Genomic DNA, 25,265 nt, shown 5'->3' with positions numbered 1-25,265 from the left:
GCGTCAAAAACCTACTTCGGCCTTGAATAAAGTCGGTTCTCAGGTCAAAGGAAGCTGTTTATATTTTACCTGTACAAATATAAATGGTTTAAAACAACATAAAGGTTAAACTGCGATATTTGTGGTCGAATAGTTTCTTACCGTACGACGCCTTCATGAAGTAAAGTGTAGGTAGGCCGAATTTTCTCAGTTCGGAGCAGGAAGTCTGTGCTTCGACCCTGATCAATAGAAAATTTTCCACAAACAGATAATGACACGGTGGGTGCAAACTAGAAAAATACGCGTTTATAAGACTATAATCCCGTTAGAGACAAAAATAAATAAGAACAAACAAAATAGTCGGCCAATAATGACAATGAGAAATAGCTACGGTTTTGACTATAAAGTATAGGCCTAACGTAACGTTACGTTAAATATTTTAGAAGGGTCTCTAGCTAATAGCTATGTCCAGCCGCAAATAAATCTCTCAATAAACCTTTAAGTTAGCCGTGAGTTAGCCTAACTTACTTGTAGAGGTAGCCTACTAGCTAAGCAGATCGCTCTCACTGACCTTCTTTAGGCTTCACTCAGCTGACCGTCAGACCCTCACTGGACTTCACAGGTCCACACTGAAGATTTACATACATATTTACTTACAGTGCACAGTAGGCTACTAAAGCCTATTTCGTTCTCGTAATTAATATAGTTCCTAGGCCTAATTATCTTAACTCAGTAATTTGAACAAAACCGGTAGGCCTAACCTAACGATCTCCAAATAAACACCGTGTTTATTAGAAAGGCATGATCTAGGCCTTTTAATGATCTTATGTCGCCCGCGCTTGATTAATCTCGTTGGTGTTCTGTCAGAATTAGCGGCTTATGATAAGCAGGCTGTTTAGTCGATGATGAACAGGTTATTATCGATATTTATAAAAAATAAATAAAAAAGAAGTTTAAAATCAGTTTTAAATGTTAAAAGTTGTATTTGTATAAAAAAATAAAGAAAGGAAACCTTCAGTAAAATAGGCTACATTTAGCTATGTTAAAATCTTTTGAAAGTCGTACATTTAAACAGCCGTCGAAGCGCATTTTTGGATATGTCTCTGAAACGCAAAACCCCAGTCTCAGTTTAAATTTATTTTTAATTTATTCTGGTGTTGCGCTGAGATTAACCTCAGTGTGCCTAGATAATTTAAAAATAGGCCTACTGATAATAAAATAAAATAAATAACACTAAATCAATAAATAAAAATGTCACACGAAGGATAATTTTCTGTTGTTTCAGCTGTTTTAAACTACTCGATTGATAGTGTTCGGCACTGTTTTACAAACATAAATGACACTACATAAAGCCTACCCTCAAAGTTAATACACACTGATTATGCTGTGCAGCGGTCCATATTAAAATAAAAAAGATAATTAAAAATTGCCGCGTCTAAAAAAGGCAAAGCGTTTCTGGAAGGCCTTCATTGATTGTCATGCCACAGTACGGGAGCGCTATGCGCCCTCGTGTGGTTGTAAGCAGTCAATGCATCCACTAGCCATCACAGTGCTATGAAATATACTGTATGAAATATATACATATATAACAAGATGAGACCTTTCTTCTTTTTAATTACATGAAATTGTATAATTTATGATAGTGATTTGTAATATATATTTCTAAACTAATTTGAAATATGGAAAATTTTAAACAAAATCACTCCTATAAAATTTACAAAATGTTGCCGTTGTGAGCCTTTATTATATTTTGAAAGTCAAGTAAAAGCTGTTCCATTTGCATTTAACAAAAGACATATTATTAAAAACGGAACATGAACCATAACAATTATTTTGTCTATCCATGGGTTTAACGAAGAACACAACCAAATATAAACCTTTTAGGGGAAGCATTTAGTATTTTTTAATGGTTTGTCTTGTGAATGTAAGATTTTGCCATAATACATGAATATTATATAAACATTAATCAAGCTGAGCAATGCGTCGTTTTATTGAGCAATGCTTATGGGACAGGATGCTTTTAAATATTTTAGGCCTACAGCACAAACACACAAGAGCTGCACACTTTCATGATGTAGACAACAGTTATGACAAGTAGACTGACAACCAATAACATCTTCCTTTGATAGCGTAATTAAAAGGGCTCACATTTCCTTCACTTTTTTTCTTCTTCCTCAAACGTCGAAGTATCAAACTCACACTGTACCATCAACATGAAAGCATGTTTTTACAAATTACATCACATGAGATCAAAACTCTATACAATTTGAGACAAAGTGAAGTCTTTTTCCCCTCAAAAGCTCATTGAAATGACTTCTTTGAGATTCAAATGTGTTGTGCATACATCAAATTCATCAGACTCAGAGAGAATAAATCTGGAGTGTGTTAATGAAGCTTGTTGTTGTGCTGAATTACACACACTGAAAATTGTCCTAAAAACAAGAACTGACATCGTTTGATAGGTCAGAAATGAAAATACAGCAACACATCAAGCCTCAAAAGAGTTTGAACAAAAAAAAACAACCTCAATTATAACAACAATGTATTGGTGAACTAAGCTAACAGGAAAACCGTAAAGTTTTTGTACCATTAGGACTGCAACATTCAGTCATAATATTGCAAACATGTAACACACCTGCATATTTACACATCTACACATGAACAGCAAAACCACCTTAGGATTCGTCCTATTCACCTTTCCCTTTTTAGAAAATAACATTTTTCAAACGTCTCTTTTTAAAAAAATGATTCAAATACAAAATTAAATAATTCAGAGTAAAAAAGGCACACCCTTGCACAGTGTATACATGTCAACACATACAGAAGAATATTTAGGATTACTTTGCAAACAATATTCCAGAAGAAGACATATCACAATATCTATATATTTTTAATAATACTAAAGGTCTCTGGGATCACACAAAGTTCGGACAATGATGACAGAGAGAGAGAGCGAGAGAGAGATAGATCAACAGTAAGACAGAGTCAGGCAGCGTCCTCCCCTCTTTACAGTGCGACTGAAACACTTTCCGCAGATTCAAGCATCAATACAGCGGCAGCACAACTGCATTCTCAAGAGAACGGCCCACTGTAAACTTGCTAATTGTTACTGTAAAAAAAAAAGAAGAGGAGGTACAAAATATGCTTCCTTTTCATAACATGTTCTGCAATCAACAAAAAACAGGCTATGTCTTGTTCTTTCACTAGGGATACAAAAGTGGCGATGCACATGTAACCCATTAGGTGCTTTTAACACGTTCTACGAATCACTACTATTGCATGACCCTCCGCGAGTCAGTGGTAAAACTGGAATCTTTTTGCATAAATGTTTTGGTGCATTAGATCATGTGCAAAATCTGTTGCTTTATACTAAACATTACTATCGGAGTCAACTGCAAATATTGAGCTCCTGTGCAAGACTTTACAATGCACAACAGGCAGATCATCTAAATCCAATTCGCTTAACTATGAATTTAGCAGTTTAACCTGAAGTCGCATCACTTTTACCGTTACATGTAAACGGATAGAAAACACCCCCCCCCCCGGATTTTATTTAAAGGTACTGCCTGCAGCTAAAGAGCGATAGTGCAATAAACACTTTCAAACAATTATGCTCTATTTTATTTTTATTTTTATTCTGACTCTGGTCATTTTTTGTTCAGGGCTAAATTTATTTTATGAATTAAAATATATTATTACTAATTTTTATTAAGAACAGTGAATTTTTCTCTAGAGAAAACAAAGGACAATAAATATATAAGCAGCTTTGAGAATTCCAGTATGATAATCATACCACGGTAGCTGGGCACAAACAACATCACTCGGTTTCTCAATCAACAATATCTAACACAAAGATACAGAACGCTATATATGCATGACTATATCACAACACATGGAGCCATAAACCTACTGAGAAATCGAACAGAGGAGGAAAAAGGAACTGTAAACAAAACCAAAAAGATCTTGATAGATCTCAGAAGTGATCCTTTGACGAGCGGCAGAGAGACAATGTATCCGTTAGCACAGCCAAACCTCTCTTAGGATATGAGCTCATATGTGACCACCGCGGTTAGGACAGAATGGTGGCGATGAAGTCATAAAAGCGCTTTGAATATTGCTCGGGGTTGACCGTTGAGATCTCTGCCCCTGCCTGGAAAAAGGAGGAGCAAAAACGTGTCGCTTAGTACTAGCACTGTTTATGACACATTGGAACTATAATAATAGTTCATCACATTTATATAGCGCTTTTCTCGGCACTCAAAGCGCTTTACACAGAAAGAGGAACTGTGTTTGTAACTCTTACCCCATGTTTGACTGTCTTAGCTGCATGGGCTGCTTTCTTCTTGGCATCATATGGAGTGAGAATGTCAATCACCGCCATGAAGTAGATTTCTTTTTTAGGAGCATCTGTAAGGAAGAATGAGCTAGTGTTTTTAAGCAAGAACTGGAACAAAGTGAGACAGAACTATCACTTGCCTTTTGGCCCAGTGCTGTGCTGCCGATGCATATTTAACATTCACTGAGCTTGTTCATCCATTTCTGTCATGACAGCTCCTGACAACTGTTTGGCATGGTAATGGATGTGATAATGTTAATGTCTGGTCTTGGCGGAATACATCTGTTATGTTGCTGCTGCTGCTGCATACCACGACACGCTGCTGTACGATATAGCGTACATGAATTACCCATTAGTGATGGGTCGTTCGCGAATGAGCCGGATCTAAGAGCCGGCTCTTTTAGGTGAACGACGGGAGCCGGCTCGCATATCTGAAGAGCCGACTCTATTTTTTAAAATATAGCCTATAGAAATTAAATCATTATGTAGGCTAATGATGAAATAATGAATGATTTAATTCAAAAACCAACAAAAACATAATTATATAGGCCTAAAGGCGCACACACATTTGTTTCGACTGTCTGATCAGCCTCACATTCTGTTCCTGTCAATCATACACGCGATGTTGTCAACCAATTAAACTGCATGAGGGAGGGCCGAGCCAACTCACACACACACATACACTAGAGATGCGGATAAACTGCGGATCGGGCGGATGACGTGACAAAAAAATGATATTTTAATTAAATTCGGGCGGGTGGCGGTTGAACCAGTCAAATGAAAAAAGTTTGCCACTAAGCAAACCTGCAAACTATGAGCCCAGCTGGAGGCCTAAACCTCTCTTAGATGAGACTGCCTGGGTTATTTTGTTATTTTGTTTCGATATTAGTTATATTTTAAAACAGCCAGTCGTAGCCTATCACTTGTGGAATAGGCATTTAAAAGAGAGACAGATTATGGTCTGATATGACTCAGAAATGACATCGGGCAATGGCAGCGCAAGAGCTAAACTTCTACAAGCTCAATAACATCCACATAAAAAATAAAAAAAGAAGGTAAGAAAAATAGTCAGTCATAACTTTGCCCATTAATTAGATGTGCAAGGCAAGCAGACACGTTTTTGGGTTGTTATGGACAATTAAAAATGTGCATATTCACGTTGCACGGTTGTGCGGTGGACTTTCAGCGAGTTAAAACATATATTTTTTAAAGAGCCGTTTGTGAGTCAAAAAGAGCCGGCTCTTTTCAGTGAGCTGAGTCAACGAAAAAGAGCCGGAATGCCCATCAGTATTACCCATAGCAGATCTATACAGGTGGAGCAAAAGCTGACCAAGTATTTGAAAGCTGAGCAGTGAGCTCATTGGCTGCTGATACAGCAGGAACCAATCAGCTGTGCCCTATAGAGAACGATGTGATTGCAAGCAGACTGAGTTAAGGACCTATCAGCATCTGCGCCATCTAGAGTTTCATGACAGAAATTTGTATTTATATGCCTTGCAAACTTAAATGCTTGGCTTTATGTGATGCACTCAAGCAGAATCTGCTGATTTGTCAACCAAGATAACGTGTCTAGCTGGATAACAGATACAGTTTGAAAGAGTAAAAATAAATACTACAACAAATGGTCAGTAATATCCATCATGTTCCATAATTTTCCAGCAAAAGTGAGTTTATGAAGTTGCATTACAGCTGCATAATTTCTAGCTTGTTGCATATTTTCTTTTAGTAAAGAGAAAAAAAAATAATGAACAAAAAAATGGAAAATGTAACATTTAATGAATAAATATTTCTAGTAAATATAAAAAGCATTGCTAAAAAATATAAATAGTAAGATCTGAACTATTGACCTGACTGTGCATCAAAAAACCCCAACAGATTTTCAATCCATGAATGTGCAATATTACACATTATAATTTAAATATGGCTGAATTGACAGTATTTACAGAGGAATAGTGTAACACAATACAGATTTTTTTTACCCCCAATGTATAATGGTTTTTCAAAACTCCAAATATTAAAATTGTGTGCATTACTTGTCAAGTATTATTCATGCTACAGGCATAAAGGACACCTTAAAGGGATACTCCACTTTTTTTGGAAATAGGCTCATTTTACAACTCCCCCAGAGTTAAAGGAGAACTCCGGTCAATTTTAACATTGAGCTCATTTTTTTGTACATTTGGAGTGCTGTCAATACAGAGAACAACGACAAAAATCGGTGTTGCCTACACCGAGTTATTCTATTTTTAAAATTTGCACCCTATTGACTTCAATGGGGCAAGTAGTAAGCCTGCTTTTTAGCCTCTTAACATCCTTTAAGTGTCATTACAAGTGCACAGAAAATGTGAGTGATTCCTTCCGAGTGAACACGAGTGGATCTGACTGCAGTAGATGTAAGAGATATTAATAAAAATGAAGTTAATTCAGCCAGCGCTCATACCTTTGTTTACATCCTGTTTTCGGTGGAAGGCCATAGTAATCGATTGTCGAGTTCACGCGCATAGGTTTAGTACCTATGATCACGCGCGTGAACTCGACAATTTTTATTAATATCTCTAACATCTACTGCAGTCAGATCCACTCGTGTTCACTCGGAAGGAATCACTCACATTTTCTGTGCACTTGTAATGACACTTAAAGGATGTTAAGAGGCTAAAAAGCAGGCTTACTACTTGCCCCATTGAAGTCAATAGGGTGCAAATTTTAAAAATAGAATAACTCGGTGTAGGCAACACCGATTTTTGTCGTTGTTCTCTGTATTGACAGCACTCCAAATGTACAAAAAAATGAGCTCAATGTTAAAATTGACCGGAGTTCTCCTTTAAACAGTTGAGTTTTACCATTTTCAAATCCATTCAGCCGAACTCCGGGTCTGGCGGTGCCACTTCTAGCATAGCTTAGCATAGATCATTGAATCGGACAAGACCATTAGCATCTTTCTCAAAAAAATGACCAAAGAGTTTTGATATTTTTCCTATTTAAAACTTGACTCTTCTGTAGTTACATCGTGTACTAAGACCGACAGAATATGTAAAGTTGCGATTTTCTAGGCTGATATGGCTAGGAACTATACTCTCATTCCTGCGTAATAATCAAGAAACTTTGCTGCCGTACCATGAGTCCAGCAGGGGTAATGATATGACGCAGCGCCTGAAAATAGTCCCCAGCTCGGTAACTTCCAACGTTTGTCTAACCTATTAGACCTATTTTCAGGCGCTGCGTCATAGTACGGCAGCAAAGTTTCTTGAAAACGGTAAAACTCAACTGTCTCCAAAAGTGGAGTATCCCTTTAAATGATTCAGCTTATTTATGAAAGGAGTAGTATTACTTTTTTTTTTAAGTGATTGTTCTCACAATTTTCATCCAGATCAAATGGGCAAAAGATACATTAAAATGGCTCTCAAGCTATATCTAGAGACTAGAAAATCAAAACCACCTAGAACATCCTAAAAACCATCAAGCAACCCTACTTTTAATTTAGTTTGAGCTAGAAAAATGACTCACTTTCATGGCTCTTGATGGCATATACGTCAATGACGGGGTCAAACTCTCCCGGGCCCAGAGGTCTATTGCTGTCTAGTGTGTTACTGGGGCTGTCTGGTGGGGAGCCGGTGGCCCCTCCGTCGCTCTCTGTTCCCTCCTCCTCGCCAGCGTCATTGTCTTCACTCTCCTCCTCGGGCTGTTCCTGCTCCCCTCGCTCCACATCATGGATCCCCACCAGCAGACTGTAGTCCATCAGCTTCAGCTGGGCCAGGAACTGGAAACACATTTTTCAAAGGATTAAGCACGAAACAATCATTGTCTTTTTAATTAGACACAGTTTAAAGACAGAGAGGGGTGATTAGGGCGAATGAGCGTTTAGATAAGAGTTTAATGATCCAATTACATTAAACAAAGCAAATGAATAGCAAGGCAGTGGCAAAGCACATGATGGATGAGCACACAAACTTAATGCACACAGACCTCTACGTCATTCTTCAGTTTCTCCAGGAACATTTTCTTGTTTTCCTCATCTACGTAGATTTTCTGGCCGTCATTGATGAAGTCATTGTCTTTGTAAGTTGGAAGCTCCTTGGTCTGTTATTCACATTGGGGGAAAGAAAAAGAGTTAAAGCAGCAAAATCTGTATATTTAAACTTGACGTTTAGTTGACTAAGCAATGAAAAAAAAGATGGTGTCACTGCCATACATTCCGATTTTCTTCTGCACATATTTTGATTTGTTAATACATTTAAAAATGAAAACTCTATGACAAAAATAATAATTCTTGTAGCAATATTTTTACATATGGAAGTGTGTATTTTCTGTACTATTAGCAGTACCAAATGAAAATGCAATCTGTCTGTTTGAGCGGCCCGACTGGGACAGAGAAAACAACATTATCTCGACCAATGGGGTGGAACTGTGTGTTTGCCCAAACACACGCAGTATTTTTGCAATTCTTTTTAGTGCTGCTAGTCTTGTGGAATTAACACTCTTCACATTTACTACATAATTCTTACAATTAATGACGAATTTCTTGTGTCCATCATCTTATCACTCTATTATTAAACTAAATAATAATATGAAATATTACACTAAAAAAATCACCATCTTAAAAATAAATAAAGTCTTATGGGGGTGAATTAAGAAGTTCAGCGCTTGGCCTGGTGCAATTCTGATCTGCCCACACACAACAAATGTGAATTCACTCAGTGAGCTTAAAAACAGCACATCACGGATGCAGTCGGGTGAAATGTAAAGCAGATTTCTGCCTCCTGTGGACACTCAGAGCAACAGGGTATGATTTAGATCTCACTATTAGAGCCAACAGACAATTACAGCATTTAAATAATTACAATGATTAAACCAAGGGTTATTTCCTAAATGCCTACTTTCACAAACATCAGCGATTCCAATCTGAACTCTACAGCTAGTATCAAGATTCTAAGGGATAGTTCACCCAAAAAAAATGAAGATTCTGTCATCATTTACCTCATGTTGTTCCAAACCTGAATGACTTACTTTCTTCTGTGGAACACAAAAGATGATCAAAAAACCCAAAAAACTCAAATAATGGGTGTTCTACAGTCATTTAGGCTTGGAACAACATGAGGCAAATAATGACGTTATTTCCATTTTTAGCTGAACTATCCCTTTAATTCATTGATCTGATTTTCATATGTCAGATTAAATTTGTGATACATTTCTTAAACATCAAATAAAAAAACATTATTTAGTTAAATAGCCTACTTTTGTTCTAGTTGAATAAATTATCTTTGTGTCAGAACTGAAGAAAAATCTAGATCTAGTATCTATCTAGAAATCTAGAATACATGTTTTCACCCTTTATGACCATTTGATTCCTGAGACTCCAAACTAATTGAACATGCAGATGACCATATGAAGGTATATATAAAACCGCATATGGCTCAGCAGAACTCTCAAATGCTGACGCACTAGTATTCCAGTTCTTTTCGCAATTCCAGCAGAGATTGTCGAAGATGGAGTCACCGTTCTGGAACAGGAGGATAAGTTAAACCTAAAGCACCGGCCATGGGCTTGTGTTTACAGTCCCTTGTGGGATCCAGAGGGAACGGTGCTTTCCTGAGGCAAAATGCGGGGTGATGCATGTTGAAGAAGAACACTGAGCAATATGGGAAAGTTCTTTGCTGTCGTGTCCTTACGTGTCTTATGGCGCAGTAAAAGCGTGTGGCAATCCGGATGGTTTGTAGCTTTTGGCTCATGCGTGATTTGGATGGAGCCTCCTCAGGTGGGCGTGGCTGCAGGGAGAAGGGAGGTCAGATGCAAAACGCAAGCACCCAAAAATCACTGTGTGGAGGTGACAGACCTGAACTTTCTACGTAACTTTAGGGAACTGGCGTTCTTAGGCCTTTTTTACTTTTAACATTTCATAAAAAAACATGTAAAGCCTTTAGAAGACAATGGAAGAATCAAAAAGATGGACATATCCCACATACATGCATCAAAAAGAAACACACCAAAAGTACATGTGTACTTGATAACATGACTGTTGTACAGTAACCAAGTGAAGACAAAATATCATGGGAGAATGTTAAGGAAATCACAATTGAGAAGCAAGGGAAACATTTCATCAAATACTGTGAATGACAATAAATCTGTATATGACACATAATTACAAATATACATCAGTTCATATTTGCCCGAGAGTATCATATACAGCGATAGAATGTAAATATAAAATCTCAATAAAGGAGAAATAAATCAAAGAAATAATTCATCATGCCAGCCAGATTAACATGCATATAGAAAAAAAAAATTATATATGCATGCAAATCGTTCATGCCCTCAATATTTACACATATATGAGAAAAACACAAGATTAGGTTTGCCTTATGTGAGTAAATACTGTACACAAGAGTAGACTGCAAGAGTATTAGCCTTTTATTAACACACACAATGTATTTATATATACACTACTGTTCAAAAGTTTGGGGTCGGCAAGATTTTTGCTCATCAAGCGATCAAAAATACATTGAAACTGTAATATTACGAAATATTATTACAATAAAAAATTTCTATTTTAATATAAAATGTAAAAAAAACTTTCAGCATCATTACTCCAGTCTTCAGTGTCACATGATCCTTCAGAAATCATTCTAATATATGCTGATTTGCTGCTCAAGAAACATTTCTTCTTATTATTATGTTACTTATAAATATTACTTTTATATTATTCTTTTGAAAACAGCAAACAGGTGCTTAATATTTAGGTGGAAATTGTAATAAAAAAGCATTCTTTGATTAATAGAAAGTGCAAAAGAGCAGCATTTATTTGAAATAGAAATCTTTTGGAACATTATAAATGTCTTTACTGTCACTTCTGATCAATTTATTCCACTCTTGCTGAAAATAATCTTGACCTCAAACTTTTGAACGGTAGTGCAGTTTCCACAGGAAGTTTAATTCAGTGTGATAGTGCGTAATCCAACAGTCAAATGTTCCCTGAAAACAAGTAGCCAATGTCTGATCTATTATTTACAATAGTTCTACTTACCATCTCACTCTTTACCTTCAGAGATCAGTGCACTTAAATTACAGGGTAAAACAATAGGGTATCACAATATAAGAGACACCACGGTTCTTAGGTTTAAATTAATCCATTATAATTATTTTCATTTTTCTCAGGACCATTACCTAAATAAATTGAAACCACTGGACTACAAAAGTGCAGTTTACCATACTCTGAAGCAAATAAATCAAGCAAACACTGAATTAAAAAGGAGTTTTTTTTCCCAAGGAATGGAGAATGTAGAAAATGGGAATCTTTTCACACAGGATCATTTTATTTAATACACAAGACAAATAGGAAGGAATATGATGTTATAATATGTTCAGATTTTTTTTTTTAAACAATTTCCAAACTCAGACATGCAATACATTCAACATGCAAATATGAGCTCATTTTCTGAACATGTAATCATACACTGGAAATGAAAATATTTTTAGCCTGGAAGTTCATCCCCTATTCAAAAGTTATATGCTTTCTACACATGATAAAAAAAGAGAGAGAGAGAGAGTTTACCTTTTCTTTGTCGCTAGCCTCTCTTGCCACTGTGGATCCCTAAAAATGAACATAAAGTCATTATTAAAAGACCAGTTACACTTAATTAAAAAATGTCATTTCCTCAATAGATAAAAGCTATATAACTTATTTCCCACTCTGGAACAAGTTAGTTTTCTGCTGTACTTATTTTTCTGCTATTATACAGTTCACCCAATTCATTAAAAAGATCTGATTCAAAAGAATCATTTGTTCATGAATCAGACAACACTACTTCTCTCGTGAACGCACCAGGAAGAACGAGGGTGGATGTCTGAATTTTCTGTGAATAATGAGTTAAAGTTATCGCATGGACTCAAAGACTCAAAATATAGCATAAGTTTAATAAGTCTTACATTATAAATGTAATAAAATGTTCATAATGTAATAATTTTCTTAAATTGTAATAAAATCTTGAGCTCTTAATGTAGTAACGATGTAATAAAAAAATTTCACATAATGTAATAGGTTATTGTATGAGAAAATTATTATATTATGAACATTTTATTTGTAGCAACTTCTAATGTAGTTACGGTTCATAAGGTAATACCAGCACATAATGTGCAAGAGAAACAATATTTACAATATAATAATAATTATCTTTCAATATAATACATTTGAGCACAAAACATAATTAGGCTACATTGTGAAATAAACATTTTCATAAAAGTTGTATTCATTTTGTGATTATGCGTGCTCCATCATTTTGAGTCACCTTGACCCAGAAACACATTTGAACACACAGAAACATACATTAAAACCCAAAATAAAATAAACATTTTTGGGATGCAGTCATTTAAATGGTTGTCATTAAATCTTGCTTATATTCTAAAAAATGTATAATGTATTTAGAATTTTAGTGATATGATTCTCTATAGAGAAGCTTTATGAACTAATGAACTAAAGACATTATTAGCCAAATCTTCCAGAGGTAAACGTAGCATTATTAGGTGACAAGTTCTTCACAATTTCCCCCCTATATTGATACTGTGATTTTTTTTAAATATACCTGAGCACTATATTGAGAAACAGTTTTGGTATTGTACACTGTTCGTCATTTAACAGTTTATATAACTTTTTGTTGTCAAATTGAAAAACATTTAATATTCTCTTTATCTAAAGCCTATAAGTGTATTTGGCTTATGTATATAAAAGAAGTAATGCAATTAAGTAATATCAACATCAATAATAATAGTAGTATTAATAATAATAATACATCTGGTGCATTTTAGATTAAAAAAATGTACTGTAAATTAATTGCAGTGTTTTTTATGTGAACACTGTATACTGTAATAATACTGTAAGGGATTATTAATGTTTTTATGTTTAAAAAAGCTAATACAATTATGACAATAAGACAAAGATTTTGATGAATTTATAATTTAATACATTTCTCATAATGTAAAAATATATTTATTTTATTACGTTTTCAGAAACTTACTACAGTATGTGCAGTTACTAGATTACACTTTGCTATTACATTATGAGTTGATCCATTCACTTTTGCGATATTGAAGATTAGACAGGCTCTCTCACCTTCAGGTCATACTTTTTGTAAACAGGCAGCCGGTGGCTGAAAACATTGCGAGTGACGATCATGTAGGTCTCATCTCCATCCACTGTGAGGCGATACATGCCCAGAAACTGAGGGAGCAGCGTGTTTCCATGGCACTCGACTATATACTACAGTGGGCAAATACAAAAAAAAAAGAGAAAAAAAAGATTCACTTTACACTTCACAGCTTGTGAGACTCACAATAGAATATTTGTCTTTGTTCAAAGAAACAGATTTTCCCTCTACCTGGTGGTACTTCTTCAGAATGTTGTGCATCTCGGCCACGTCCTCGCTGGTGATGATCTTGATGACGTATCTCTTGTTGTATGAAGTGTGGAAACGAGCTCCACTGCGGCCCTGAGCGTCACTGGGAATCGGGGCCCTGCGTGTCAGAGAGTTCTGCCACGGGAGAAAAGAACAGTGAAGGATTTCACACTAAACAGCTCCCATAAAACGGTGAAAAGCTACTGGCACTTCTCCTAGACTGCAGTCAGACTGGAATGCCAGACTGTACAGACTTTTATTGAACCTCATAACAAACTGACACATTTTGGCAGATTTGGTCATTTGGATTGCAAAACATCCTTGCTCTCTTACAAAAACAGAAAACAAGATAAAGAACATTTTGCAGTTAGTGCCCCTTGCAGAAAGATAGGAGTCAATAGGTTTACATTAAAATTCAACCAGCAAAAGCACAGCTGACTTACAGCCTGCGCTTTGAGATGCCATCTTCATTATAGCTGCCAAAAATGCAAGGTCTCTGCGGTTTACTGCAACAGTGTGTTGTCACTGTACTGAATGGGATTTGTTTTCATGATGGTCAAAGCTGTTCCAAATGTCTTAGTGAAACTGATGTAGTAGATCAGCAGATCCCAACTGGTTTTGCTTTAGGACCCAGATTTGGATATCAAGAATCAATATTTTTTATTTTTTAAAATGATCATCAACAACTCGAGCAGTAAAATCCTCTTTAAAAACAAAAGCTGAAATATTTATATTAATTTATTAATTAGCATTACAATACAACAGCATAGGCCAATTGCTGTAAAGACATATACTGAGTAGGAAAGCTGAATTTTGTAAATCTAAAACCATCAGCAGAAATGCTATTTACCTGTGAACCTTTATTTAAAGTAGTCTGGCCTTTTCCCCCCCCGTTGCATAATTTTGTTCATGGTTTTGGAGGTTGAGGCCATGTCACAACCTGTTCAAGATGGCATCAACCAAATTTGGCTGCTTCAACAATGTGACGATGAATTTGCACCAAAAATACTGTTAAGATTCTCAGCCTTATTTGACATTAACAACAATGGCAATCATTTTCTCATGACTTTTAAAAAGATTTTATTTTGATATCCAACCTAAGCACGATTTCAAGATTAGCAGCATTTAGCAATGTTGTAATCATATAAAATTCATTTTGGATATTGATAGAGAAGATGTTTTACTGAAGTCACCTGGAGACACACCAATAAAAAAAAGAAGAAAAAAAAAGAAGTGCTTCCACTTCAATGAAAATGAAATGCTGATTCCAACAATCACAGTGATGGGTCAACAGTAGTGTAAGTGTAGTGTTGAGATATTCTGGGAGATGGGCCAAATTCAATACACTATTTTCAGTTTATGGCATTTAACTTGATCTGAGCCTGAAAGATCTGATGATTGCTATAGAAACTAAAACCTGATATTATAGCAGTTTACTTATAAAGCTGCTACATATGAACTGAGAAACAAAAATGCTTTGTTTTAAAAGGGTCATATCATGAGGAATCAACCATTTTTTCTTTTTGTGTCAAACTATGAAATCCAACATTTGTTCACGGGTGAATCAACATCATGTTGTAAAGTGTATGTTCAGGTTTGGTTTGGTTTTAACTGGTTTTCCCGTTCTGGTTTGCCAGTGTTCTTTGTGCCCTATGTAGTTACTCATTTAATTCACCTGTTCGTACTTACTTTGATTACTCCCCTGTGTATTTAAGACCTTAGATTCCTAGGTTCTTCGTTCGGTATTGTTTATGTTACTGTTAAAAGCAAAAACAATCTCTAAGCGTTTCTCCTTTGTTCAATAAATAAGTCTTTTGTTTCATCCTTTGTTCGTGACATGTTGAATCATGGTTGAATTTTGTTTCAATTTTGCTAATCGAATCAACATTGATATTGCAATGTTGTTTTAACGTCTTAAACAGTAATTAAGAGTTTATTGAGCCAAAGGTCGGAGTTAATAGTGAGAATTGGACCCTAAACTAAAGTCTGACCGTATTTTGGTAACCTTTTTCACAACCATTTAGCATTAAATGTAGTTTCAATGATTTTCAACATTGAAACAACAACAACTGATATTTCAACCAAAACTTGCAAAAAGGATGGGCCAATAACAAAATTATATTATATCGGACATGACAACAAACTTGCAGCCGGTGTGTGAATAAAGTCAAAAAAAGTTCTCAGCCCATTGTTCATTTCTCATGTGAAGAATAAAGAAAATAGCCATTAAAGCTTAAATAGGGTCTATTATGTTTTCATACATTTTCAACTTTCTTTAGTGTGTAATGTTGCTGTTTGAGCGTGAAAAATGTCTGCAAAGCACAAATCCAGTCAAAAGGGAGATATCTTTCTTTAATATCACTAAGCACTTTTTCAGAACTCCCATAAAACGCCTTCATTGTAGTCTTGAGTTTTCTTCCAGGAATGTACGTCACAATATTCCTCATTTAAATAATTCCCGCCCAAGGAATACGCAATAAATGGGAGTTGCCTGAGTAGTGTGTTGAAACTTGCAGTTATGGTAAGAAACATCACATTTCCAAAACACACTCGAAGTGGTTGACCAATCACAAAACACTGATCCAGCCGACTAATCAGAGCACTTTGCACTTTTCGGAAGGAGGGGACTAGGAAAGTAAGGTGATTTAGGTGAGTAAGGTGAAAGTAAATAAAATATGTGAAAAAAGGGCATAATAAATCGTCTTTAAATGTAACCATTTTTGGCACAATAAATTAGTAACATAACAGGAAAAAAAATAAAACAATAATTATATATATATATATATATATATATATATATACAGTGCAATGCATAAGTGAATACACCCATGCTAAAGTTTACTAAAAAGAGGAATAAAAAAATCATATTTTGGAAATTGAACTTAATGCCTTAATTTAAAAAATTAGGTAAAATTCAACCTTTAAGGACACCAATTTTCTTTGTGAATGAATAATGGATCGTAAATAAAGAAATGTTCTTCCTTAAAATACATGGTGCATAAGTGAGTACACCCCTATGTTAAATTCCCATAGAGGCAGGCAGATTTTTATTTTTAAGTATTTTTAAAAATGAATTTTTAGGATACTATGCATCCTGATAAAGTTCCCTTGGCCTTTGGAATTAAAATAGCCCCACATCATCACATTGTCTTCACCATACCTAGAGATTGGCATGGGGTACTTTCCATAAGATCATCTCTCAATGCAAATCAAACTAGCTTTTAGGCTAACTGACATAAAACCATGCCAATCTCTAGGTATGGTGAAGGCTATGTGATGATGTGGGGCTATTTTAATTCCAAAGGCCAAGGGAACTTTATCAGGATGCATAGTATCCTAAAAATTCATTTTTAAAAATACTTAAAAATAAAAATCTGCCTGCCTCTATGGGAATTTAACATAGGGGTGTACTCACTTATGCACCATGTATTTTAAGAAAGAACATTTATTCATTTACGATACATTATTCATTCACAAAGAAAATTGGTGTCCTTAAAGGTTGGATTTTTCCAATTTTTTTTACTTAAGGCATTAAGTTCAATTTCCAAAATATGATTTTTTATTCCTCTTTTTAGTCAACTTTAGCATGGGTGTATTCACTTATGCATTGCACTGTATATATATATATATATATATATATATATATATATATATATATATATATATATATGCTACGACCTCCTTAAGCACTTAGGTACCTGATATTCCTGATCATCAATGGAGAACCGCTCCCTTAGATTGCGGAAGACTAGGGGACAGTACTCCTTAAACTTGAAATGGCTTGGCATGTTCTCTCTTTGGAAGCAGAAAAAGGTGCAAAAGCAAATAACTAACAAAATCAAACAAATAAATAATAAAATAATCCCATTAAGTTCAGCAATATAGTCTCGAGTCAGTCTTTCTTACTTGTTGAAGAGGTGGTTGTCCACCTTGATCTTCGAGTTGGCTTTGAAGTCATCGGGCATCAGCATAACAGGAATTTGGATGTGACTGAGTTCATTTATCTTAAAAAAAACAAAACATAAAAAAAAAATCATCATTCTAAATGACAAAATAATATTTGAACAGTGATGCATATCAAAAATAGCTTGATGTCTGTTGTATAGGAGACTTCTGGACCTGCTCCAAATGAATACATCAGACCGTTTTCTTATTTACTGAGAACTATCTGCAGTACAGGGGCCATTCCTCAAATGTGGTGCACTGATGGAACGCTGCCAAGAAACAACTTCCTTTCACTAACAGCAGCGGCGAAAAACAGAGCTGTCTGCGCCAACAGGCTAAGCATTACTTATTTGGCCGGACTGTCCCCTTCTTTTTTTTACTGCCCTAAATAATTCAATACACGTCAAGTGGCCTTTCAAGGGCAATAGCACATGCATGACTACACATAAACTCAAGTCAGTTCAAGTTGATTGATAGTGGCATGAACTCAGAAAGATGCCCATTTATCTAAGGACAACCCTATTTCTGTCCAAAAATGGGTGCACATGTGCATTTGTCCTACAAGGTGGAATCCAACCAGATTTTTGGACACTCCCTTTACACTATGACGTGTTGTGTGTATGCAGAGAGTTATTTTTGCGCATCTTCCTGTGCCTCCATCTGTTCCTGCTGCATCAGGGGGCATCCTCCTGTCTATTATGAAGCATTTAAATAAAAAAAGGCTAAGCTTTGTGATTTAAAACAATGACAAACAGGACGTCGAAAATAAGTATTAGGCTGAACAACAAAATACGTCCGTTTCTGATTTAAGGTATTGGCGACAGGCGAAATTGGAAGCCTCAGAATACAAACCACCATCTTTCACTGTCTAATGCTGTACAATGGATTTGCAAAGCTGAACAGTAGTCTACAAAGAGATAAAAAAAGGACTAGAGAAATCAACTGCAAGACTGGGGGAGAGGGCAGCAGGTTCACTGAAACAGCAGCAGCTGAAAACAGGGAAGGACAAGCCACGGTCAATCAGCCTTATCCGTGACACAAACACACACTCCCCATCCGCTCATTTACGCAGTATGAGCCGTGTGATTCAGCCCATAGTATATGCATGATTATTATGATCTTAATGATAATCGCAAAATGAAATTTGATAATATTAACTGCAGTGTGATTTAGATAAAAGGTACAATGACAATCATGTAAAGACAGACGTGTTTAATCTCTGCTATATAGAGTTTGTTGATGTAATTACATCCACATATAGATTGTGTGTGTCATAGTGGCTCTTCACCCCCGCCCCTTTACACTCGGTTACATAATCAGCATACAATTTCATTTGGATAAAGCCATTGAGATTAATCAAGCAACCAAGAAACCAGAGGCGTTCCTGGCGGAGTAGGTTGTGTGTTTTCTGAAAGCCACTCTGGAACATGTGCGGCGAGAACATTACAAGCAATTACGTCTTTACAAGCATTACTTCTTTTTATTGCATTTCACTTCAAATAATTTCATTACTGAAGCCTGTTTTCTAAGCGGACTAATATCTGTCAGCATATTCGGCTCATCACCCGCTTTACATAACACATCGCTACTACAAATTCACATCAATGGCAACAGACAGTGTCGCTCCTTATGTGCTGAGAAAAGAGGCTGGGGGAGGGGGAGGGGGGTGTCAGGCAATTTCTCATTCTGGCCATTAGGGAAGTTCCAGCCACAATGGAAGAAGCCTTTTTCTCCTTCACCTCAGACTTAAGTTATACCTCTGAGACTCTTACGTAATCAACTTGAAAAAGCTCATCTGAGACAGTGCTGATTGAGAGGATGAAACATCTAAAAGGAGAGAAGAGGGGAGGAGGAGCGGGGATTAGATAAGAGAGAAGAGATGAATCTTAAAGAACTATGAAAGACATAGAAGAGCATCAAGCATACGCAAGACGGTGTGGCATATATGTGTTGAAGGGAGGGGCTCTATTGGCCTAAATGATAAAAATAGGCTAAACCCACAGGCGATATTCACTACATTTTTGAGGTCAAAAGATCTCATTTGTCATTTAGCCCCAGTTAAACGAAACATAAAGGATGAACAAAAAGAATGTGCTAATGATGTTTGGGAGCATCAACCTGCAGGCAACACTGATTCATTTTGGGGTTTAGTGATGCTTTTCTACACAAACACCCAATGACTGAGAGAAAACTCCAAAATGGATGTCCCCAAAAGTGTTTTAGACATTCCATATTATTTACAATAATAAAAAAACCTGAAAAGATGTGCTTTGTGGTAGCATCTCTATAACTAGTTTCACTCAAGTCCAAAAATAATATTTAAAGTGTCCCTATTATGCTATTTTAAAGGTTATAGATATATTTACATTTACATTTCTCAAAGAATCTGAAAACAGTTTGTTCACAGATCATCTCTCTAAGCTGAGGTTTCTGCGAGCTTACTATGGTTTGATTGGTCAGACGACCCAGTTTGTTGTGATTGGTCTACCGCTTACAGCGTGTCGGAGACAAAACATGACATTAAAATGGCTGCCTCCGAAATCGCTTTCGCTCTTGAGTAGGTACTTATTTTGAATAAGTAATTACTTCACGACTGCTAAAAAAATATGTTATTTATAGTATGAGTGTGTTTAGTATGAATGTAATCTGGATATACTACATTCGCCATGCTGTCATTATCATGTGACCTACCAGCGCGTCAGTTAAGTCGCTTCACGTTGGCCTCATGGGATGGTAAAGTGTCCATCGTACGCACACTTCAGAATCTTGCTGGAAGTAGTAGGTCATCCGGGTACTTTTTGCCTACTTTATTACGAGTACTGTGAATTCGGACATACTTCTTTTGTCACATACTGTTTTTCGCCTACGTTAAAGTAGCGAAGTATGTGATTTCGAATGCAGCCTCTATCTGAATTTCAGCTCCAGAGGATTTCTTTGTGTTTGTATACACAGTATGCCTACATCCATATTAGCTGAAATGTTTGTGAGTCGAGCAGAATGTCTGAATTCATAGAAATCATAAAACAGTAGGCGAAAAGTACCCAGATGACTTACTACTTCCTGTGAGGATCTGAAGAGTGCACAATATGCATACAAAAACGACTGGGTTCTCCCAAGGTTTTTTTCTCCATTCTGCCACCTGATGGAGTTTTGGTTCCTTGCCACTGTCGCCTTTTTCCACCTTTGTTGCCATTGGCTTGGCTTGCTTAGTTGGGGACATTAAATTTAACATTTAATTTAATATTCAACAATAATATTGATCTGCCTGTATCGACACTATTATACAAGAACTGAACTGAGCGGGACGATGACATCACGGTTTACTCCAGAGCAGCTATATATACAGTATATATATATATATATATATATATATATATATATATATATATATATATATATATATAAATAAATGAACTCAATTAATAACTTTTTTTTAAACAAAAATGAAACATCACTGAACTTACTTAAGCTGGACTGTGACGCTATTTTCTTCTGGAAGCATTATTTTCCTGTTATCTCTGTAAAGCTGCTTTGAAACAATCTGTATTGTAAAAAGCACTATATAAATAAATGTGACTTGACTTAACACTTTACTATCCCATGAGGCCACAGGAGAGGCTTTGTGAATGGAGATGAAACAACGCAACTGACGAGGTAGGTCACATGACAATGGCGGATGTAGTACGTCTGAATTCAATTATTATACTATACATTTGTCATACTATATGAACATACTATTTTAACAGTCACTAAATAAGTTTCAAACCAAATGTACTGGCTTGGCTACTATACAGTATATGTGAGGCATGCACACACTCTGATGTAAACAGACGAATGAGAAGTACATGACAGCAAAAATGCAGCGGTAACCCTCTAAACAAAACAGCTGTGCTTCTTTCTGTTTCTGAACAGTTTTTTTATCAAGTTTTTTTAGTCATTCAGATTTTTGTATTTGCAATGGTGTTCATCAGCACTAAACACTTAAATACTTAGACTTAACAGGCTGTTTAATTTCATAATTGAACATTTTTACATTTTAATCTGGACTACAACATGCCCTATAGATTTTGATTGAAAATGTTCTGATTTTTTATTATTGTCAGTAACACTTTACAATAAGGCTCCATTAGTTAATTTATTAGTTTTTTTTTTTAGTTATAAAAATACTTCTAATGCATTTATTAATATTAGTTAATATTAGTTTCAACATGTAATAATATATTATTAAAATCAAAACCTGAGCTACCATGAACTAACAATGATCAGTTGTATTTTTTAACCAACGTTATTCAAAGAATAATAAGTGCTGTAACAAATGCAGCTATTGCTCATTGTTAATGTTAGTTTATGCATTAACTAACATTAACTAATGAGACCTTACTGTAAAGTGTGACCTATTGTTCTTTATAATTCTCTTGCACTTTAATCTGTTTGAAACATTTATTTACTTTATAATTTGTGTCTTTTTTTTATTGTATTTAAATGTTCAGTTCTTTTTGTTATAAGAAAAAAGATATTCGATTTCTTTGAGAGATTTTTTTGACACTTTTTTGCAACTTATTTCAATATCGTGATAATACCGTATACCATGATAAAAGCTTGAGCAATTATCGCAAAATGATACCGTCATATGCCTAAATTAAACTGCACATATTCATTTTTTACAGCCTCTCTAGGGCTGATGAGAAAATACATCAAAAGGCCATTCAAACAACCTCTCTATTCCAAAACTGGGATGCTGAAGGGGGAAACTGGCTTGTGAATTACTACATCCACTTAGGATAATCTGAGGGGTGACATTTGTAACACTTTCACCATAAGTGGTGCGCTTGTATGGTAGCTGACTATAATAATACTAAATAAGTGTTACGCAGGCATAAACTTGGATACTCAAAAAATACAGCCTTCAACTGTTTGACCTTAAACACTGGATGTTGCAAGTTAGTTTAAAGATAAGAATAATTCATCAAGCCCAATAGCCTAAAAGATCTAAATGTCAACATGATTCATACATAAGGGTCTTGATTAGTGATGAGTTACATGGCCTACAAAGTATAACAGGCAATTCATGTAGATAAGAGTAATTATAAACAGCATTTTCAACAGCCATATACAGCCATTCTTTGGTATTGAAATATGCTATAGCCTACATTAAATCTTCCTCACCTCAACTCGCAAGACGTACAGGAAATTTAGATGCTTTTCAATTGTATTTGAGAGGCTTAATAAAACCAATGAGCATTTAATGTCTTGACTTCAATCTATGTTTAAATGAATAATTATACTTCATGCATCTCATGTGCATCATGACAGAGCATAAGGCTCCCAGACACCGGTGTCCAGATTCCTAGGAGACCAATTAAAGCTTCGTCAGATACCTGCAAATCTTCCATTCCCACAGGAAAAGTATTCTTTAAATATATCATGTTTTTTAAACACACATATTTAGGCCCACAGTTGGTGTTAATCAAGATTCAAACAGCAAAATAGTTTTTTTTAAAACATTTTTCAAATATTGAGAAATAAGAGAATTTTGAATTTAGAAATCCATGTTCTGAGATCTCTCAGTCACTGAGAACAAACATAGTTTTGATTTTCGTGCAGACAGGCGCTGACAAGGGATCAGGGATCTAATGCTGTGTGCAGCCTGTGTAGTTAGTCATTCAGCGTCCTCAACCACGACTCTGTGCCAAAGCCTCTCATCTGAGCAAACACTTGCTTTGCTCGCTGACACAATCATTTCATTGATTCTTGAGTACTGGGACGAAACAGACCACAAAACTGATTTTTCAACTAAATATTTTTGGATTAATCTCCTCAGTGAATCACCTAGCCTGTGTTTGGTTGTAATATCCTGCTTTTTGCATATTGTTTTTTGTCCATTAATTAATTTGGATCAACACCATCAGATACAAAAATAATGTGTCAAATGTAATACAAATATTTACAGATCTAGCATTCATGTCATAGAATTAATGACTTGACACCACAGGATGCTTTCAAACTGATTTCAGCACCATCTGTTGAATTTTCACTACCATCATGCAAAGGTGTTAATGAAATAATCACATTCTGCATATCACACATATTTCAGCCATTGTGTTTAGATGGTTTTACCACCGGGACCTACTTAAAATGAGAGAAATTATGTAAAAGATTACATATAACTAATATAAATAGGCCTATATATAAAATCACCAGAGTTGATCTCATATGCAGATAAAATAGGCAGAGGACCTTCAGTATCAAAATTAATGTTGAATTTGACAGATTTTTAAAGAGATAGCCTAGCCTTTTAGAATTTTATTGGAATTGGGAATGGGAATATAAGAAGTTAATTCTAATTTTGAGAATAATATATGTGCTTTATATATATATGCACCATATTTCTGTTTTTCTTTGTTCTTAGATTCATGTAAATTATCTGGTTATGTCTGATGACAGGTGGTTTATGGTTTTAGTGAGTGATAATCTCATCATTCTTGAACAAATCAAATTAGACTAAATGGTATACATTTGTGTCTAGAACATTAATCATCTGATTCATTTCAATGCGGAACTGTATGTTTAATCTACAGTTGAGTGGCATGTCTCAAGTTAGAACGCATTGATTGACGCAGCTCGCAACAAACAGCTCTGATGTTTAGATTCGTAGACTGACGTCAATGCTACAGTTATCTAGGGACCAAGAAGCCGCAAGAAAACTGCCACACGTGTCTTCAATCCGCTCAGACGCAACATCGCAGCTGTTATAAACCTGTAAGAAAACGTAATCCTTACCGAGTGGTTCACTCCCCACATCAAGACGCTGAGCAGCGGGTCGCTGGCCCGAAACAGCTTCACCTTCTGAGACACGAAATGTTTCTTCTTGGTTTTGCTGGCGATGGTTGCAGCAAGGTTGCAGGCTGCAGAGGCCATGTTTAACGAGTAGGATCGGGTGAATGAAATCCCTCTCTGTGCGTGGCACTGTGGCGATGTCTTGACACAAGCTGTTCAGAATCAGCAGCGCTCCACCGGATCTCGACATGCAATTCGTCCCTTTCGTTATTTAAAGCATCGCGTTCATGCATCCCTCTGCAAACGCGCAGATGACGAACGATGAAAACTCTCAGAAATCCCGCTATCCACCAACTCCCACCAGCTAAATGCTAGCTGTCATTGACGTTAGCTTGAAGGTTACAGTTGGCAGGATGTGTGCGCTACCCGCTCATTCACACACACAGCTTTGCAAACTAAATCTTAACCTCGCCCGGTAAAGCACCACCCCAGAAGCTCAAATGAATGACATCCGTGTCCATCATGAGGCTTAACGTGAAATGTAGTAAAAAGTAAACGGATGCAGATTCAGGACGCAGATACCTCTTTAAAAAGGTGTGTCGCCTCAATTTAAATCATGGCGAAAACCCGTTAACAATGGTTATTATGGTACGATCCCAAACAGATCTCTCAATGCGAACGTAGCTAATAAAAAGCCGGAAAAATACTAATAAACAACCACTGTCCTGTTGAAGTTCCGACCGAGACCGGGAGCCACATCCACTGCGCCTGTATATATGCAGCAGTTGGACCAGTCTGACAGTTCTGCTTTAGCTCAGCTCAGCACGTTGACACATAAATCTTGT

The 25,265-nt window shown here is 36.0% G+C and overlaps 1 protein-coding gene across 2 annotated transcripts; it reads right to left on the bottom strand.

Annotated features, from left to right (window-relative positions):
• Positions 1 to 1,861: 1,861 nt before the first annotated feature.
• pip4k2ab (phosphatidylinositol-5-phosphate 4-kinase, type II, alpha b) lies at positions 1,862 to 25,231 on the bottom strand. Of its 2 annotated transcripts, XM_084410374.1 has the most exons (11): positions 24,424 to 25,217; positions 17,605 to 17,702; positions 17,397 to 17,493; positions 13,681 to 13,833; positions 13,416 to 13,562; positions 11,862 to 11,900; positions 9,982 to 10,077; positions 8,279 to 8,392; positions 7,820 to 8,072; positions 4,283 to 4,386; positions 1,862 to 4,129 (listed from the first exon to the last, which is right to left on the bottom strand). In XM_084410374.1, exons 1-11 carry the CDS (start codon positions 24,559 to 24,561, stop codon positions 4,049 to 4,051), a joined length of 1,320 nt encoding a protein of 439 aa, XP_084266500.1. In that variant the 5' UTR covers positions 24,562 to 25,217; the 3' UTR covers positions 1,862 to 4,048. The 2 variants fall into 2 exon arrangements, with proteins under 2 accessions (XP_084266500.1, XP_084266501.1); XM_084410375.1 differs by lacking the exon at positions 9,982 to 10,077 and having other exon boundaries at positions 3,617 to 4,129; positions 24,424 to 25,231.
• Between the last annotated feature and the right edge of the window lie 34 nt (positions 25,232 to 25,265).

The sequence above is a fragment of the Rutilus rutilus genome (genome assembly GCF_951802725.1).
Source record: "Rutilus rutilus genome assembly, chromosome: 6".
NCBI classification, from domain to species: domain Eukaryota; kingdom Metazoa; phylum Chordata; class Actinopteri; order Cypriniformes; family Leuciscidae; genus Rutilus; species Rutilus rutilus.
This window is presented reverse-complemented; position numbering and strand designations above follow the sequence as displayed.